The sequence below is a fragment of the Melopsittacus undulatus genome, chromosome 3 (genome assembly GCF_012275295.1).
Source record: "Melopsittacus undulatus isolate bMelUnd1 chromosome 3, bMelUnd1.mat.Z, whole genome shotgun sequence".
Lineage (NCBI taxonomy): Eukaryota > Metazoa > Chordata > Aves > Psittaciformes > Psittaculidae > Melopsittacus > Melopsittacus undulatus.
The window spans coordinates 60921077-60940842 of NC_047529.1; the positions used below are offsets into that span (position 1 = coordinate 60921077).

Sequence of the window (19766 nt, forward strand, 5' to 3'; positions counted from 1 at the left end):
TTCAGCCCTGCTCCCCCTCGCACCCCCACGGATCGCTCACTGCCGACCATAGTCCGCGCATCGTCCCCCGCACTCCAGCCCCGCACCCCGGGGCCGACCGGTCCCCGGCGCGCCTGCCACACGGTGGACCCGAGCGCTGCCTCAGCGCTGCCTCAGCCCTGCCTCAGCCCTGCCTCAGCCCTGCCTCAGCCCTGCCTCAGCCCTGCCCCCGCCCGCGCTCCCGCTCCCGCTCCCTACGGGCGGGCAGGCGGGCTGCAGTGGGCAGGGCCAGAGAAACCGGCAAATGCCTCGACAGGCATCAAGCTTCTCCAATGGGAAGCGGGGCACGGCGGGCCCGAGCAGCGGCAGCCCAATGGACAAGCGCGATCCTGCGTGATGCGGTTACCTGTGGAGTATAAAGCAGGCTACATGCGCACTTAGTCCCTCGCTTACACAGTATGGCCGGCGACATTAGCTAGCGCTCGCTCAACGCTCTTCTCTGTAACAGGGGAACACACGGACTACAAGGAACCGAACCGCATCGCTTGCCCGCCCGCACCCCCGCTCGGACTGTAACCCTCTCACATACGCTCACGCCGCACCCGCCGCCGCGCACTCGGGTGGTTCTCGCTGGTTAAAAAAAAATAATCCTGCTTATTATTATTTGTTTTTTATTATTAATATTAAGCAAATCCCCTGGAAGGTGAAACCCGCCCGGGACGGACTGGGACCCGGCGGCGGCAGCGCAGCTCGTGCAGCAGCGGCAAACGGTAGCGGCCGGGGGCGGTAGTTTGGTTGTCGTTAATTTCTGTGGTTGTTGGTTGCCGAGTTGTCTCACCATGAAGGAGAACGGTGCACACTTCTTCGAAGGGACCGAGAAGCTGTTGGAGGTGTGGTTCGCCCGGCAGCAGCCCGCGCAGCAGGAGCCGCACCAGAGCAAGGGGTCCGGCGATCTTCGCACCATACCCAGGTCCGTTAACGGCCGGGGCGGGAGGGGGGGAGTAGGAGCGCTGCCTTAGCAGGCGGCGGGCGGGAGGGGCTGTTGAATGGCCGGCGCACGCGGGGCCCGGCCCGGGCGTGGCGGCGGCAGCGGTGCGGGGCTGGGTGTGGAGGCGGCGGGCGAGAGCGTGTGAGAGGAGATGGCGGGGGCTGGCGGCAGCGCTGACGGGAGGATGGTTCCGGGGTGGCTCGGCACAGCCGGTGGTGGCGGTGGTGGTAGCGGCGTCCCTGCGCGGCTGCCGGCCTCCTTCCCCCTCCCTCGTTGACAGTCCCGGCCTCTCCTGTCCGCCGGCGCAAGGTCGCCGCAGCCGCTGGAGGGCAGGGGGTCACCTTCCGCTGCCCTCCAGAGACCCCCCCTTTCTCCCGCAGAGGCAAGGAGCTTCTCTTAGTCCCGGCAGGGGCGGCGGCGGGGGAGCTGGGCGGGGGAAATGGCAGTGCCGGTGACGGCGTGGAAGCCATTCCGTGCCGTCACCTCGTGCAGCCCCGTGCGGTGCCTGCTGGCAACATGTGGCGGCGGGAAGAAGAGAGCCGGGCGTGTGCCGCGCCGGGCAGGAGTGCCTGCGGGTGGGGGGGGGCTGGTGGCGGAGTGTCGCAGTGCTGCTGGCGGCCGGGGGCATCGCAGCGGCGCCCACCCCTCTGCACCAGTGCCCCGCACTCGCTGCGGCTCCGGGCAGCCGGCTGGTAGGGGCTGTGCCGTGGGTCTCTTCACGATGGGACCTCTCGCCCCGGCTGGCTTTGGGATGGGAAGGCTTGGAAAATCGCTGCCGTTGTGACCGGCTGTGTGGTACGGCGGGGAGTAGGGGATGGGAATCTCGTTCTCAGTTTATGAAAGCGGGAAGGGGGAAAAGGGAGATCCCTATTGCTGTCGCGACGAGGATTGATGGTCCCCTCACATGGCCGGTTTCGCAGCCGCTCTCGGCGCTGTGTAGCTGAACAGGTTCATACAGCGGCCCTCACGTAGGGAGGGAGAAGCGGGCGGTACGCGGGAGCCCTTCTCGTGTCTCCCCGTGGCGTGGCAGGCGTGGGGGGGATCCCCCCCTTTCCGGGAATCGCGGCTGGAGCCGCGGTTTACACGTGAGTGTCTTGGTTCCGCTCCCAGCTCGCGATGCCTGTTCCCCCATTGAGAAGGCCGGGCCAATGGGAGCGGAGCGCCGCGAGGGGGTGGGCCCGCGCCCGTCACCCAATGGGCATGTGAGGAATGCGCTGGCGCTTCCACCGCCAGCCGGGGGGGCGGGGGCAGGGCCGCGGCCCGCACGGCCTCCTGCGCACACGTGTTCCGCGCTCGGCCCGCGCCGGCAGGGGCACTGCTCCCGCGCGGAGCTGAGCCTCAGCGGCACGGCCAGCGCGCTGCTCCGGAGGCACCTGCCGCTGACGGCTCCTCTGCACCCTGCCTGGCCACACCGGCCTGAGGTGTCCTTGCTGTACGGTGTTTGGTATGGGGGCCGTCTGGAAACGCAGTCATTACAGAATGGTTTGCTTTGGAAGGGACCTTAAAGGTCATCTAGTACTAACTCCCCCTCCCGCCATGGGCTAGAACACCTTCCTCTAGACCAAAGTGCTGTCCAACCTGGCCTAGAACACTTCAGAGTCCAAGTGTAGAGCTCCAGAAAATTATATTCTGGTGAAAGTGTTCAAAAAGAGTAAGAAGATGGTAGCAGCAAGCTACAAAGCAAAGTTGGCTTATATAGCCTAGAACAGACCCAGAACTATGTGCTGGTTTGGAGGGGTGACAGGATTGGTATGTAAATGTAATTAACTAACATAGTTGAAAAGAAAGAAGTAGGCTTATCTTGTGCAGGGCAAATTTGAAGGTTATATTTACCTCAGTAGCTAACTATCAGTATAGTGAAGTGCTCAGCTTTTCAGATTCAGATAGTAGCTGGAGGATGTTTTCAGTGTATCTAGATCTGATTGTGTGTTACTGTTACTCACTGATCTGATCAGGTAGCTTGGAGGTGGCCTTGGTGTGATGTACTCAGTGTTTGGAACAGGTTAATAATAGTAGTGTGCTGTTGAAAGGAGATGCTTAGCATATGCTATTTGTAATTTCCTTTGGTGTTTTGTCAGCAATTTTTCAGTGTTTAATATGTATAGACTTAGCTATCCAAAGATCTGAATTCCCAGTAGGCAGGTAACTGCCTTTCCCCCATGTTGTGTGTGTGTGTGTGTGTGTGTATGTGTATGTGTATATATATATATACACACACACCACTAGCTCATAGGTAGCGGAGGCTTCATATCTGCTATGCCAGGAGCAGTGAGGAATACATTTGGCACTGACCTGTTGGTGTACTGAGGTAGTTTTTTCATGTAACTTTCAGATTTCTGAATTTAGACCTTTCTGAATGATGTGCTTAAGATGGAAATAATTAGATGTGATTATACAGTTCTTTTGAGATTTAGTGGTGTAGCAGATAATCACAGGGTAACAGCTTGTGTAGTCAATGATCAGGCAATCCTGGAAGACTATTGCAAATCCTAGCTGAAATATATGCTCATCTGAGTTATGTAGGCACTTCAGGATTCATCTTGTTTTACTTGAAATGTGGAAGATTCCAAAAATATTCACTTGACTTTGTGTTTATATGCTAGAACTTGAATATACAGATCCAGTTTAGAGATGGCATTCTGCAGATGCTTTCCTTATTGACACATTCATGCTTTCTGGTGTTCTGCTTGTGAGCTCAGGCTCATCTTTATGGGACTTCAGACTTAACTTCTAAAACTGCTCAAGAGCATTAAATGTAATTGCAAGGCAGGTACTGTGATGGTATTTTGTATGGTTTAGATATGGCTGTGAAGCTTTAATAGAGTAGATACAAACTGTTAGCTGTGAAATGTGGTCTTTAGCACAGTTTCAGAGTGGTGAACAAGCTTTGAAGGCCTCTGTGTTAATGGGCTCTTAATACAAGATGTTAATTGAAGCTGTGTCTTTCTTGGTAGGAAGCTGTGACATGTCTGAAAATGGCTGTTAACCTGTGCCCAGGACCAATAATCAGTGACTGTGTTGCTAGCATGAACGTTCTCTTTTGGAACACTGTCAGAATTAAATTATTACAGTTGACAGATGCAAATGAAAAAAAAGAGAAGTCTGACTTGCAGCATAACCCTCTGCTAATTCTGTAAAGGTGATTGAATAAGCTGGTTCTGTTGAACTTGAAATCAAAGCTGAAATTGTAGAACAATAGCTAAATTAGAATCAAATTCCAAACCAGTTGAGCTTGCCTTTTGTATTGTAGTACCTGCTTAGTAGTGAAATGTGAGCCATTCATCTACTGAATGACTAAGCTGGTGCTCAAACCTAAAAAAAGATCCATGCTGCCTGTGCTTGCTAGGAATTGGAATTTTAAAGTCTTTGCTGGATATCACCAGCAAAAACAAAAAAAGCTGAAGAACTGATGCAATTAAGTGGGTTTGTTCCTGCTATGGACAAGCCTGCTTGCTAGAGAAGAGTCGGGGTAGGTGTGAAGTGTTTCAGAAGAGATCTGTACTGTTTTGATACACTCAGTAAAGTTCTCAACTATAAACTTAAAAAGCATTGAAAACAGGCTTTGCTGTTCAGGTGGGGGTATCATTTGCTAATCAGTTCTGTGAAAAGTTCTTGTGGTTGAAATAAAGGCAAGCACTGAAGATGCCTACCCTGCTGTGCACAAAAGTGGAATGGGATTAATAGTTTTGGTGGTGTCAAAATAATTTGCTTTTACTTCAGTACTTGTTCTCAACTGTGCTTCATAAAGCAGGTTTATAAGTCCACATCTAAAACATTCAACCCTGAAGAATACTCCAAAATTAAACTTGTTTATGGACCTTTAGTGTGCTTTCTATTTGTCTAAATTATGTGGACATGCAGGAAACTGAAGGAAAAAGTGTGGTGATGGTCAAAAGGAAGTGACAATGACATGAGATTCTCATCCTGTGCTACATGAAAACTTGCAAGCACCAATACAGTCAAGCCTCTGAAAAGTTCTGTAAATACTTTGTACTGCACCCTGTAGCCTGAGTCAACTCAGTGCTGCAGTGATGCTGCACCTATAGCCAGCCCTTCCCCCAGTCCAAATAACAGCAGTATTATTTGCCTGTCTCAAACAGTGAATGTATAAGGAGGCTGTGCCATGAACCCTACTCTGCTCTTAATCCTGAGTGCTTTGGAACAAAACAGGGTAGCACTGCTCTGTGTGGAGCCTGGGAAGATGGCAGGGTTGTGCCAGGATAAGGGCTTCTGTCATAGTGCTTGCTAAACTTTCTTATGTGGAGATGAAGGGTAGTCTGGAGCACTTAATGTAAGAATTCAGGCTTCTTCTCATCAAAATTTATATTCATAAACTAGATTTCAGTGAACAAGTTCAAAATCAGAGGTAAAATGGTTGTGACTCAGTTGTAATTAAAGAATGCTGTCACACAAAGGAAGCAAGCCCTTTTACACTCACTACTGTTACTACTGATTGTGATACTGCTTGCAGGAAGTTAAAACTTCTGTTGAAGGCTTTTTGTTTTTTTCCTACCTTACCACGGAAACTGCTAAAGAATTTGGTCAGTCACTTTGCCAAAAATCTGGTCCCTTAGTGAGACTCCGTAAAGCATCCTAATAAAATATGTAGCTACTGGTGTATTCCTAAAAGGGATTTTCTAATGACTGTTTAGTCAGCCAGGAGAACAGATTTGAGGCTTATGGTAGATACTTGCTGCCTTACATTATGTTTCTTGTGGAAAAGATGACTTTCAAACTTGCCCTGAATCTTGTCTGTAAATCTTGTTGAAGCCCTGATGTGCCTGTTGGAGCTCATGCTTCCTTAAGCATTTTGAGTGTCAGGGATATCCATTAAATATTTTTGGATGTAAAGCATGGAGTTGCCTTTCCATATATACCGCTGTAACTGCAATAGTAAAAGACCTGCAACAGAAGTGTGCTGACTTTAAAGGACTATCTGTGACTATCTCTGTGCCATTGCTGAAATATCTTTATGTCATTTCTGAATTTTGGGGAACTTCTTAGTAGTTGGCTCAGGACCTTCTATTTAAGGAGCATTTTTGGATGCAATTTTCCATTCAGATGCCTGTCTTTAATTCAAGACAGAGGGTGTGTGGGTTTTGTGCACTCCACAGATACTGCTGAGGTAAAATTATCAAGTTGCCAGTGCCTTGTGTCTCAGGGTGTGGACATAGTTAAAGATAATCCATCTTAAACAGCAATTTATAAACTCGGTTATAATTCTCATAGAAAATAATTCATATGCAGTGAATTATGTGAAATACATGAGCTGCTAGGAGGTGCTTTAAAGAGCTTGTGGTTTTTTTGTAGTCACTCTGTACTGTTATCTACCTGTTTCAGGATCCATGGAACTAATGTTGCAACTGCCGACACTGATACTTAGCCAGCTTCCATGTGCCTTGGCTACATCTTCTTTGCATTGTCAGTTTAGGCAAGGCATTGAGTTTGACTGCTCTGGACTATGGCATTGGTAGGAATTTGCCTACTGAACTGTAGCCTGCTAATTAGGTAACTGATACATCTGGCTCCTAAAAAACTCAGTAGGTGAGGGAATAAAAAGTTGCTCTGCTCTGCAGTTGAATGCTTGCTTTTAAAACAAGATCTTACACTAAAGTACAAGATGAAAATGCGTATTGCTGTGATTACTATAGACCTGTCAACTGTCTTGATGAAAACGTGTGCTAGAGTATGCATGCAGCTTGAGCTGTCTGCAAGAGTTTCATAGGATTTATTGCCTAAGAATTCCTGCCCTACTGCAAAACAACTTTTCTTCCCATTGCTGCTCAGGTTGCCTTAGTAAGGTACTGTTACTGGGGTGGTGGGATGATATGCTTGTAGAAGCTGTTAATTGCTGATAGGAAGAACTTATTGATGTAGTTCTTTATCTTGTTAAATTGCTGTTATTGCCTTCCCAGTTGGCCTGAAACAGCAGTTTTGTGTTACTGCCTGATATACTAGACTCCTATGTTAAGAACCTGTTCTCCCCTTGAAGGTAAAGGCTCAGAATAGGCCAGTAACTTCTACTCAAAAGTATCATTTATCTGGCAAAGGAAACTTGATTCATGGTTTATTCATCCTTTGTTTCTCAGAAATGTGAAATAAGGGAGCAAACATGAAGGTTTTGAACTTGGTTGAGAGGGTTTATTGACTGTTAATTTCATTAAAAGCTCAAAGCATAGTTCCTGAAAATAAAATGCTTCTCTGTTCTGATAGGTTTCCTGTACTGACATACTTGGGTGGCAGTTTGCATGAAAATTATTTGCATTCTGCTAACAAGGCTGTGCCAATATGGCACTAAATATTGCAACACAGGTGTAGATTGCTGAGCTGGATATATTTTTCTCTTGCATGTTCTGCTGGTTAAGTATAGAAGAAGTAGCTTTCTACTACTCAAGTATGGACTGATTTTCACATTTGAGTAGATGTATTCCATTTTAATTTGGTATTCTCTGAGCATGTGCAACTATTTCAGATGCACGCGTTGTCTACTGGAGAAACTATTTTAGCTTCTGGTAGGTGGCAGTTACTTTAAGTTTACAGTTTTGGAATGAAGTGTGAAATAAGCCTACCTAACAGTGATGAGTTGGTCACAAATGCATTTTTGGTTTGGAGTTCCAATGGATACGCTCTGCTACAGAACTTATTTAGCTACAAGTGGTTTGTGCATCATTTTCTAGTATGCTTGGCTTGATTATAGGAGAAAAGTTTCGAAAGTGTCTGGGATTGTTCTGCTGTCTGGCTATGGAAAGTGATTCGGACATAGTAATACCATTACTATGTCCAGATACCACTGAGAGGGGAATTTTGAAGAGCAGAAGCTCCTGATAGCATTTTATTGAGAAATAGTTGCTTTGATTCTCTTTCTTCAGGTAGAGGCTTTGCTTGCCAGTTATAATCAGTTATGAAATAAGTAGTAAAGTTATCAAGTATTTCCCAATTACTAATTTTTAGGATATTTTTCATTTGCTAAAATAAAATAGGATCAGCTGCAATACATGTACTGATAACTGTTGAAATACTGTTTTTAAGGTGAATTTTCTTGTATCTACAGTAAGTGTGGATGGACATTGCTTGTCTCTAGTAACAATTACACAGATTAAAGAAAAGGAAGAAATGCAAGAGTTAGACTTCTGTTGAAGTCTGTCTGCTTGGTACAAAGTAGTCCCAGGTGTTCTTCCTTAGCTCTGCTTTAAACAATGGAAAATGTCAAATACTAAGGTCATCTTGTTTAAATATTATATTGAAATCAAATGTGGCATTTTAATGTCCTTTCTGTGATTTTCTGTGCTTAACCTTAAAATATATAAGATGCAGGACAGTATCACTGCAAAACTTTTCACAAGTCTCATCCTGGGTGCTGCAGCCTTTTGTTAGTCTGTTACATGTCTGCTGCTGATTAAAGTCTGGTGTCTTTTATATTCCTCAACTTGCAGGCTTTTTTTCCTAAATAGATCAAATTAAGAACTTGTCCTTTATTCCTTTAGAGGTTCAAGACATGAAGATGTAGCATACACTTAGCTGTGATTTTTATAGTGAAATAGTGAAGAATTTAGCAAAGTTTTAAGAAACAAAGTTGGGCAACTGCAGATTTTAGCTGTAGTATCTAAATGCCAAGTGTAGCACTAACAAGTGTAACTGGGGACTTTCCTAGGCTTTGGACTTAACATGCAATATTGTATCGTTGTTAGTGTGCTCTACTGATCCCTCATTGCTGGACTACTTGCACACCAGAGTTGTTACATCTTTCTCTGCTAATATGTGACTGAAACTTAAATAAGCCATTTTTCCTGAGGTGTGTGGATGGAACTGCAGAACAGTGATACTTGTCTACACCTCAGTTGTCTGACTTGACTTGTCTGTCTTGACTCTTCACTTGTCTACATAATGGTAAGGTTTTGATTGACTAGGTAAGAAGTTTGTGAAGGCTAAGATGTATGCTCTTGCAAAGCTCAGTTACATACGCATTGATTTATACCAGTCCAAAATCAGATTTATAGTAATGTACGAATGGGGTTACTGCAGCTCAGCATCAGGCAGTGTAAGGGAGCTCTGCCTCATCTTCCGTAAGTGCTATGTTGTACACTTGGTGCTTCTTCCATGGCAGATGAAATATCGCCAGTAGTGATGCTGGAATGATTTGAACAAATTGACACTTTGCCTAGTTCAGTTTATAGGAAGAGTATAATAGGATGTTAGAGGGAATATATTAAGGGTGGACAACTTATGCAGGTGTGCTGTAGCTTACAGAGAAAATTATGTCCTTCAGTCCTCAGCAAAATAGCATGATTGTCTAGGAGCATTTAAAAAATAGGTATAGTATAAACTATTTCACTCTTTGCATTTTCCAGGTTTTTCAGAGATGAGCAGACACTTGCATTTTCATGTAAATTTGAGTATCAGCAACAGAGCTAAACCCAAGTCAGTGACACAAGTGTAGAGCTGAATAAATATGTGGGACTTCAACTGAGCATTAAAGCAGGCTGGATTTTCAGTTTTGTGGGGTTTGGTTTTTGTTTTGGTGGCTGTTTTTTTGGATTTTTTGGGGGGGCTGGTTGGTTGGTTTGGGGGTTTTTTGAGGTTTTTTTTCTTGGTTGGTTTGGTTCAAGGGGTCTGGGCTGCCATGTTTGTAGTTGCTGAAAAGTATTTCATCAAGGTTTACTAACTGGGGAGGTAGGGAAAATCTGACTTTGATTTGAAGTATTAGTTATATCACGGAGTTCAGAAACTTGCTCAGCTTGACACTTAATACTGAGGGATTTTAAGTTGTGTAGGATTCTCTTAAACACATTTTTAATAGCTTCAGTCTTGAGTAAAAGGAGGCCAGAGCTCAAGTCTCATTTAAGTATATTGTGGTTGACTTCTGTATAAATACTGTGGTTTAGTGTAGTATACACTTTCAAAGGTAAAAATCTTAAGTATTAGTGAAGGTACAGAATTCAGTTTCAATAGGCATTCTTAAGTGAGAGAGAAATTAAGACACTTGTTGGGGTGTTTAGAGAAGCAAAGAACATATGAATATTTTACCTGTATGTACAGCAGAATCTGAAACTTTGTAAACTGACTGGTTTTCCAAGGGAAGAGATGGCGGCTGCTGGTAGAACCCTCCTGACAGAATTAACAGTGAATGCTCTGTCCTGGAATACAGCTACAGTGCTTTTGTAGTGTCAAAGGGAGAGAGACCTAACTTCTGAGGAAGGATTAGGCTAACAGTTACATGGGCAGCTGAGCTAATCTAATAGCTTGCTTGGTGATGAAAGAAATAGCAGTTTTGTGCTACCAGCTGCAGTGGGTCCTGTATTTGTTCCAGCCGTGATGGGCAGCTTTGTTTTAACCTGGGTTAGTAAATTCCTTGGCTCATGACAGGTCTGAACACAAGAGCCATCACAAACCTGTGGGTGGAGTATGCTGTGGGAAGGGAGGGAGGGGAGAAGTAGGGCAGCTGGCAGTCTGTAATTTTGTAGCTTGAGGAAGCTGTATCTGCTCCTATCTGCTTTATAGCAAATTCTGCTGTATTTGATTCTACGGATCTGGTGTAGATATAAGACTGAAGTGACAACCAAATTTATTTTTTTGCCCAAAGTCTGTCATTCCTCATGAGTACTTGGAAGTGTTTGGGCTTAATTTGAGCCCTTTGATTTTGATTTTTTATTTTTTTTTAATAAAATTCCTTGTAGAACAAGTAATTGAATTGAAATACTGAATTCTTACCACAACACTAAAATCTAGCACTGGAGCTTTGACTTGCACTGTATGAAAACAGTTCAGTTTATTTCCTTGTATGTGTAATATTGCAAACTATTTGCTACAAGTCTTCCATATTTTCTACAGAGAAAGAATTCTGTGGTGCTGATTGATCAAAGAGGACTTTAGGTGATTGAGGTAACCTAATTGAAAACCAGCCCTAAAAAACTATGAACTTGACTCCAAGCTGGGCAAATAAAACACGTGAACTCGCTGGTTTATTACTCTAGTAGCTGCCAATGGCTACTGTGATTGAAGTACATGGAGATCAACCTAAAGCATGCCTTAAATTATAATAATGAATTATATCTTAGTAGATAGGGGATGCAGGATTTAAGGTTATCCTGATTTGCTTAATTAGGTGCTTGGGGTTGCAGTTGGACAATTGTCCTTGTGTAGCAGATTACACTAACAGATCTTGAGCTAAGAATTGGATATTACTGTATTGTGGTACAGTTCCTGTATTAAAAGTCTTTGCCTTTCATGCTCTCCGATCCAGCAACTCAAGAAAAGACCTGCAGTCTTGTTTTGGGCTATACTCTTTACTCAGGATTCCACAAAGCTTCAGTTTAACTGGTTTTTTTTTGTGTTCTTCTGTAATTTCTTTACAGGATTGAGTGGGACAAACTTCTGGAGAATGTGCATTGTTTGATCATAAGTGTGACAAAAACTGACAAGCAGGAAGCTTATGTACTCAGGTAAGCCACTAGTTTATTCTTTTAGTCTCCAAGAGGCAGAAGGTTAAAGCTGTTGTATGGGATCCACTTGCTTGAGAATCCAGCCTTGGGTGAAGATCCTGCTCTTTGTGACTGCAGTTTGTACGGGTCTGCTAAGCATAGTATTGCCATGCTTCTGTTCAGTAGTGGAAATGTTTTCATAATTATCATAGAATCATAAAATAGTTAGGGTTGGAAAGGACCTTAAGATCATCTAGTTCCAACTCTCCTGCCATCGGTAGGGACACCCTGCATTAAACCATGTCACTCAAGGCTCCATCTTAAACTTCCCCTGTTTAAGTTTCAACCTGTTACCTCTTGTCCTATCACTACAGTCCCTAATGAAGAGTCCCTCACCAGCATCCCTATAGGCTTCCTTCAAATACTGGAAGGCTGCTAGGAGGTCTCCACGCAGCCTTCTCTTCTCCAGGCTGAACAGCCCCAACTTTTTCAGCCTGTCTTCATAAAGGAAGTGCTCAAGCCCCCTGATCAGTCTCGTGGCCCTCCTCTGGACTGGACTTGCTCAAACAGCTCCATGTCCTTCTTATTTTGAGGACACCAGAACTGTACACGATGAGACCTCCAAGTGACATCTCATGAGAGCAAAGTTTTTGTTTTGTTTTGTCTTTTTTCTTTAGCTAAACATTAAGGACACAGCCATGGTATTTCTGTACCTGATCACTAAATTTTGTCCAGAGATAAATAAGTCTCCCCAGTTAAGAGCTTTAGGTTTACTTTAGCAGAATAGTGCATGTAGGTGTCACTTTTGGATCAGCAAAAACTGTACCAGCAGATTGGCTTTAACTCGAGACAATGCAGTCAAGGGGAACAGCTCCTGCAGCTGAGCTAAGGACATCTGTGAAAATGTAGCTTCTCCAAAAATGCTGGAGTTTTTGTGCTGTTCAGCAGTTAGTTTTAAGGATGCTACTTTTGCCCTGTGGTTTTCATCTTACAAAACACTTTCATGCTTTTTCTGCATGAACTTCACAGACACAGTGACATTTTCTGCTTTACTTCAGATTACAGAAACTGAAGCTTTTGTACTCTGAAGGACTGTCTTGAGGGCAAGATTGGGCTAAGCAGGCTAGTCCAAGAAACTGTGCTGAAGTCTTGGTTCCACAAGCTCTGTGTATGTGAAACAAAATTCTGAAATGAACGTAACCCGTTACAACTGTGTGCTGGATGAAATAGAACCCTTGAGTTAAATAAACTCAGTCTGGAATGCTGTTTAAGCTAGACTTGTATTCCCATTGTTCAGTTATTTGGTGAGAAGATACTTGTTACACACATGTAAATGTTCTGGATGTAGTATCAATATCTGTCTCCAGTTCAGTGGGACTGTAGTTAAGTATCTGACTTATGGCTTATGTATAGTTAACTTCTGAATCTTATGTATAAGCCATATCTTATAGCTATGGCTATACTTCCATTATGAGGCTTCCTGTTCTTGTGGATAGGTGCTGATTTACCACTTTGCAGGAGGAGGTGCAGGCAGTTTATGAAATTAAGGCTTTTGCCTTTTTTGAGTTCATGTTTTCATAGGCTTTATTTTACCCAAGTAATCCAGATTTCAAGTTTGACTCTGTTCTGTGTCTGGGTTAAGAAATTAAATAGAATGTCTGTTGTGTACCTGCTTCACAGCATGTTTGTAATTCCTTGAATACATTTAGGATATGTAACACATGTAGTACCTCCTTTCTTGAAGTGTGGTTGCTGTGCAATATCACACTTGCTGCAGGTATTTGTTTCAGAGAACCATTAGCAGCTCTCAAATGTTAACTGAAGTGTCTTGGTTTGATCCATTTGCCAAGCTTGTTTATGTACTGTATGCTGAATGTTCACTTACAGTGATGTATTTGGTTGGGATAAGAAGCAAGATCTAAGTAGTGTCTCCTGGCTTTTATGTAGAGCACTTAATATATTTTTAACACATCTTTTTTTTTTACAGTGAGAGTAGCATGTTTGTCTCCAAGAGACGTTTCATTTTGAAGACGTGTGGTACCACCCTCTTACTGCAAGCACTGGTTCCCCTGTTGGAGCTTGCTAGGGAGTACAGTGGGTTCGACTCAATTCAGGTAAGGTGTCAAAAATGCTTCATCTTCCTTAGAATGTACAAAGCTTTTTATGAATATTCCAATTTCACTGATTTTTATTAAATATTCTGAAACTTACTTTGCCATTTATGCTTCCCATAATGGGAAAATTGAAATTTAAGACTGCTTACTTTGCAGTAGGATTCAGCCTTCTGTTCTCCTCTTAAAGGATGCTAACTTACAAGTGCTGTTGTGCTGAGTTAAGGTTACTTAGAGGTGAAAGACTTCCATGTCTGTGTTGTCAGTGCTGAAGTCACAGATGTTTTCTTGTGGAAAACAGATTTGGAGGTGTTTCCTGAGGCTTAGAAATTAAGCTAGGAATAACCATATGCCTCTGAAACAGAAATACAGGTAGCGGTGTTTTGACAATGAAAGCTTAGGACCTGTGAAAGCTTATGACCTGTGAAAGCTTATGTGTTTGCATTTTTCTAGATCTTTATATTCAAGGTGGATGGGTATGTTCAGTAGCTGTGATGATGCACTTTTTTTTCTCCTTTTTTCAGAGCTTCTTTTATTCACGTAAGAATTTCATGAAGCCTTCCCACCAGGAGTACCCACATAGGAATTTCCAGGAAGAAGTAGAGTTTCTTAATGAAATTTTCCCAAGTAAGTTCATGAAACTTAAGCAAAATTGTGCCGCTTGTGTGAAATGTTGAAGTGGGAAGTGACACATACAGACTGCCAGGCCATTCATTCCTCAGTCCTCGCAGTTCTGCAGCCAGCACAAGCTTGGGCTGCATAAAAATCAAAAGCTGTAAATACTTTCTGCACTTCTGACACTTAACTTGCCAAGATCAAAATTTAAATCCTACAAAACTTGACAGTTAGTACCTTGTCTTAACTGAAGTCTGAAGACTTCCAAATGGAGTGTAGTAAGTCAGTCTGCAGAATCCAGCTCTTACTGGATTATATAATGCCCCATTAAAAAGGTAGGATGGTAATTTAAGGCAATTAATATGGTGAAGGAAAGTAAGCTTTTCATCGGGAAGTCACTCAGTAAAGACTGAATTTAAACATTTTATATAATGTAAAGCCTACAAGAATAACACTGAATTTTAACTGACAGAAAAGTTTTCTCAAGGAACATGAATGGTGTAGTACTTGCCCAAGTTATCTTGAAAATAAAAGGTAATCATAAATCCATTAAATAGATGCTTAGGAGTGCCAGGGTTTCTGTTCATGCAAAGCCAAAGCTGTCATCTGAATTTCCTGGTAGTAGACTCTGAACTAAGGTGCCCAGGCCACTTTCTGAAGGAACCTGTTTCCTGATTATTGGCTTTACATTCCTGAAGTTAAATGCCTGGTTATTTAATGGAGAGGCTGACTGTATCAGTGCACTGTTAGTGTTCTGCAGAAGACTTCTGTCTTTAAATATGAAATTAAGCTAACCTTTTCCATAAAGGATTAGTTGTTGAGCAATAACTGGAGACTTTTTTCCTTGTCTAGATGGAGCAGCTTATTGCATGGGGCGTATGAATTCTGATTGCTGGTATGTATGTGGAGATTTTGAAATCTTTGGGCCTTACAGTAGAACTTGGTGCTGCTAGTATTTATTACATACATGATCTGTATTTTATGCAGGTACCTGTACACCCTGGATTTCCCAGAGAGTCGGATATCCAATCAGCCTGATCAGACACTGGAAATTCTGATGAGTGAGCTTGACCCAGTAGTTATGGACCAGTTCTACATGAAAGATGGTGTTACTGCAAATGATGTCACTCGTGTATGTTCACTTGAAAACTAAGCATTATGGGGGAAATGTGACAATAAAATATTTCATTTACCATTCAATGCAAGGTTTATTTTTGGGGTAGAAAAGATGCCATAGAAAATGTCAGATTGCTGTTTTGGGGATATAATTTAAATCTAGAATGTTTTTGGGAGTATAATTTCACATTTTCAATGCCCCTGCTTTAACTGTTGAGAGGAGCAATTTGCAGTGCTTTGCATGATTGGAAGCTAGTCTTCTGGAAAATGGAGAAGTAGAAATAAAACCGTTCAGTAACTGCTGCTAAAGGATGGAGATTAGGAGGAGTAAGACTTAGGCTGAAGATAATGAATGCCATTGGAATCTTTGTATCAGAATTAAGGTTAAATCCTGGAGTCATTTGGCCAGGGAGGGTTAAGGTCTAGGTGTAACTTCATGGTTTTGCTTCATTTTTCCAATGGGAAGGTACTGTGACATAAACAAGTTTCTATAACAAGTACATTGACTTGATCTGTTTTTTCATCTTAGGCTTTGTTTCTCATATTGTATTTGCTATTGAGATTTGGCTGTAGGTCAGCTACCATGTGGAAGATCAAAGTGCTTGGGATTGTACTTAATTCTAAAGAAATATATTGTTACTCTGGAATAAATAGTAACAGCCTTTACTTTATGGATACTGGTTGAACAGGAGCTCCATTTTCTATTTTAGTTGAAGAAGCAACTAAACAATGCTATTTTAGAATACTGAGCTGTTCCCTCATCTTGGAGGTATGCAGCTTGGTTCAGTAGGAGTCAGTGTATCTGAGAGCTTGCATACAACTTGTCACTCAGTCACTTGGTAAGTGACAGGGTGCAAAACAAGTTCATCTACAATGGTACACATTATCAAACTGACTTGTTACTGGGAGACTTCTGGTGTCCCGTTACCTCAGTTCTTCATTCTGCCTTTGATTTAAAGCTGAACAAGTGTAAGAGTGTATGATAAACTAAATGGTGTAATTTTAATTTCTGTTTCAGATGAGTGGAATTCGTGACCTGATACCAGGTTCTGTTATTGATGCTACAATGTTCAATCCTTGTGGGTATTCAATGAATGGGATGAAATCGGATGTAAGTTTCACACTTAGCAATAATTAATGTTAAAATAAATAGTTACTATTTAGTAATATTTCTTTTTTTTTTCCAGGGAACTTACTGGACTATTCACATCACTCCGGAACCAGAGTTTTCTTACGTTAGTTTTGAAACAAACATAAGTCAGACCTCTTATGATGATCTGATTAGAAAAGTGGTAGAGGTTTTCAAGCCAGGAAAATTTGTGACAACCCTCTTTGTTAATCAGGTGAGGTTTTTTACATTAGGTGGTCACACCCTGAAATGCACAGACACAAACAAAGCAAGGGTAGAGTTTGTTTGGGTTTTTTTTACTGGACCATTAGTAGTTTACAATTTATCTCTGTTTGCTTGGTATCTTGTGTGGAAAGTAGAAATATTCTTCAGTAGTGATGTGGTATGTACTAAATCTGATCTCCAGGAAACATAAAATACTAATATAGGACAGTTCAATCTCAGTACTCTGACTTCCTGTGCAGTTCTGTGTAGGCATAATTTCTTGCTTTGGTATTTTTCTGCATTTGGCTTCAGCTGTCAGTTGTACTATGATGATGTTGCCATCTAGTCACAGAATCCTAGGTTGGTTATGGTTCGAAGGGACCTTAAAGATCATGTAGTTCCTACCTCCTGCCATCAGCAGGGATACCTTCCACTAGACCAGGTTGCTCAAAGCCCTGTCAAGCCTGGCCTGAACACTGCCAGGGATGGGCAGCTGCAGCTGCTCTGGGCAACCTGTTCCAGTGTGTCACCACCCATGCAGTAAAGAACTTCCTTATCTCTAAATCTACCTTCTTTCAGTTTAAAACCATTGCCCCTTTGTCCTGTCACTACATGCCTCTGTAAAAACTCCCTGTCCGGCTTTTCTGTAGGCACTGGAAAGCTGTTAGATCTCCCTGGAGTATCACCAGAACCACATGTAAAATACGTGCTTTGCTATCTCTAAATGCTGAGTTTACAAAAGTGACTTTTTCACTCTTTTGTTTTCTAGAGCTCTAAATGTCGTACAGTGTTCTCTTCTGCCCAGAAGATTGAAGGGTTTAAACGTCTTGATCACCAGATTGCCCAATTCAGTGATTACAATTTTGTTTTTACCAGTTTCACAAAAAATCGCCAGCAACAGCATAGTTGATTAAGAATGAAGAAAAAGCGCAAAAAGAAATCCCATATAGAAGGTGGTGGTTGCTTTCTAGTTAATGATTCAGGGGGCCATGCTTTCCACTCCCACCACCTTGTAGCTGTGGAAAGCCCTAGGTGTAATCATAGTATAACCATTTTGAATTGTATGCATTATTATATCAAGGAGTTAGGTATCTTGCATGAATGCTCTCTTCTGTGTTTAGGTACTCTATGCCACTCTTGCTGTGAAATTGAAGTGCATGTAGAAAAATCTTACTGTATGAAACTTTACAACACTTGTAAAAATGATTCAGGTAGAATTGCACACAGTATAGTTTTTCTCCAGGTATCACCAAAAATTCCCCACAGACAAGGCTTTCGTCCTCATTAGGCTTTAGCCTCCACCTGCTCACTGGGGACAGTTCTCTGTTAAATCGTCACTCTTTTTTCATTTATGTTATGATTTCAGCCTAAAACAGTTTTTGACAAACTTTTATGATTTCTAATGAAACTTATTCCTCACTAACATGTCTATGTTTGGAAGAAGTTCCTAAAACAGTTACAAATAGTTTTGCTACTACAAGTGGTGGCTGATTTATTTTTAAATCTGACTTTTCATGCTCTAATAAAGCTTAAAGGAATTTGCTCAGCTGTATTGCAGCACTGGGCTAATGCATTGGTCTTTCACCTTTAGAAACTTGGGTCTCGGTACTAATGCTGGTAAAATTTCATCTTACCTTAATGCCTCTTTATCTGTCTACACCCCTGAGTGTCACACTACTGCACAATGGCAGAATTCAAAGAAGGTCCAAGGCTGTAAGTGCTTTGGTGTATTTGTGTGACAGCTCTGCAAAGTGCAAGCTCATTTTGGCACCAGACATTTTCTTTCCTAATCACCAGTTATGTCAGACTAAGAGGCTGGTGCTTTTGGGTGCTGGCAAGTAGAGCTAATGAAGGAGTGGGATTTGCCAGTCTGGGTGTGTTGATTAATTTGGATTACTCTCGGTAAAACCTGTGACCTATCACTTCTAACTGTAAAGAGTGCTTCTAAACTGGTTCAGTGTCACTTCATTTTGTTGTTCAAAGCGAAGCTAATGCCTCTATCTTGTGACAGTCCTGTGACATTGTTGTGCACGTGACTTACGTTGTATTTGAGTGTTGTGACTTCATCTGTTTTTTTCCTCCTAATTACTAAGGTGGTTCCTCTTATGGTGACTTGAGGGCATTAAAGTGAAGGCATAGAACAAGAACTGTCTGGGACACCTGGACAGCAGTGAAGTAGAATGCTATTCCTAGAGCATGAATAAGTGTAATTCAAAGTCACTTTAATGGTATTGACTAAAGTACAGGCTTGAAAGAGCTGGCACACTTTCAGCTATGTTTGCAAATACTGGGATTTTAACAGCTGTGAGACCAGCATGTTAGCTACAAAATTGAGATTATTTTTTTACCCCTCTTGTCCTAGTGATGTTTTGACTCTCTCTGGTTTGATGCAATGGTTGCTTTTTGGTTTTTGGTTGTTTTTTTTCCTTCCATATTTATAAATGAAGCACTTTTCCAGTGCTTCTAAACTAAAGTCTACTTGGTTAGAAATCAAGTGGTTGGAACAGCTTGATTTTTTTTTTTTTTTTTTTTTTTTTAAATCTATTGTTGATGTTCTTTACCAATGTTATGGATTACATGCTGTAAATGGCACTAATGCTTTTTGATGTTAATATTGAGGACCAATATTTCAGTGGAGTTTTTTTTGTTTTTTGTTTTTTTAACATTGTCCCAACTGACCTGACATTTGCTGGCTTGAGGTCCTTTAAGAAGACTGAAGATCCCTTTTCAAGTAATACTGAAGTACACAATTTACAGATAGAAGCATAAGCCTCAGCTATAAAAATGAAAGCTGTTGAATGGATTACTGAACTATCTAGGGTGATCAGGATGGGGGGAGTATGGTGTTTATAATTTCTGTGGTGTTAGACTTTGATCATTTAAAAATATCTGTACCACAACTTAATGCTTCAATAAAAGTTCGCTTAAATTGTTTGTAGTGGTGATCCAGCAGTTCTACTCTTCACACTTCATGCTCTTTGCTACCAGATAGCTTAATTCTGAAATAAGTTGTTCTTGTCCTAAATTACTTTAAATTTACTTTGCCCTTGTAGGGGATGCATCTCAACTGTTAACACAGCAGTAGTTTAAAATGAGACAGGATGTTAAAGGAAGCAAAATGAAGCTGATGCTGTTATTGAGGCTAAAAATATTTGCCTAAATGAACACCTAAAAACTTGAGATTTGGTGTCTTCATCTAACCTGTA

General features: G+C 42.3%; 1 protein-coding gene across 1 annotated transcript; it reads left to right on the plus strand.

The window, feature by feature from the left end:
* Window positions 1-432: 432 nt before the first annotated feature.
* AMD1 (adenosylmethionine decarboxylase 1) lies at window positions 433-19494 on the plus strand. Its single transcript, XM_005154686.4, has 9 exons — window positions 433-949; window positions 11320-11406; window positions 13373-13499; window positions 14021-14123; window positions 14964-15006; window positions 15099-15243; window positions 16246-16338; window positions 16415-16570; window positions 17330-19494. The coding sequence occupies exons 1-9, from the start codon at window positions 819-821 to the stop codon at window positions 17468-17470; spliced, it is 1026 nt and encodes a 341-aa protein (XP_005154743.1). The 5' UTR covers window positions 433-818; the 3' UTR covers window positions 17471-19494.
* Window positions 19495-19766: the final 272 nt, after the last annotated feature.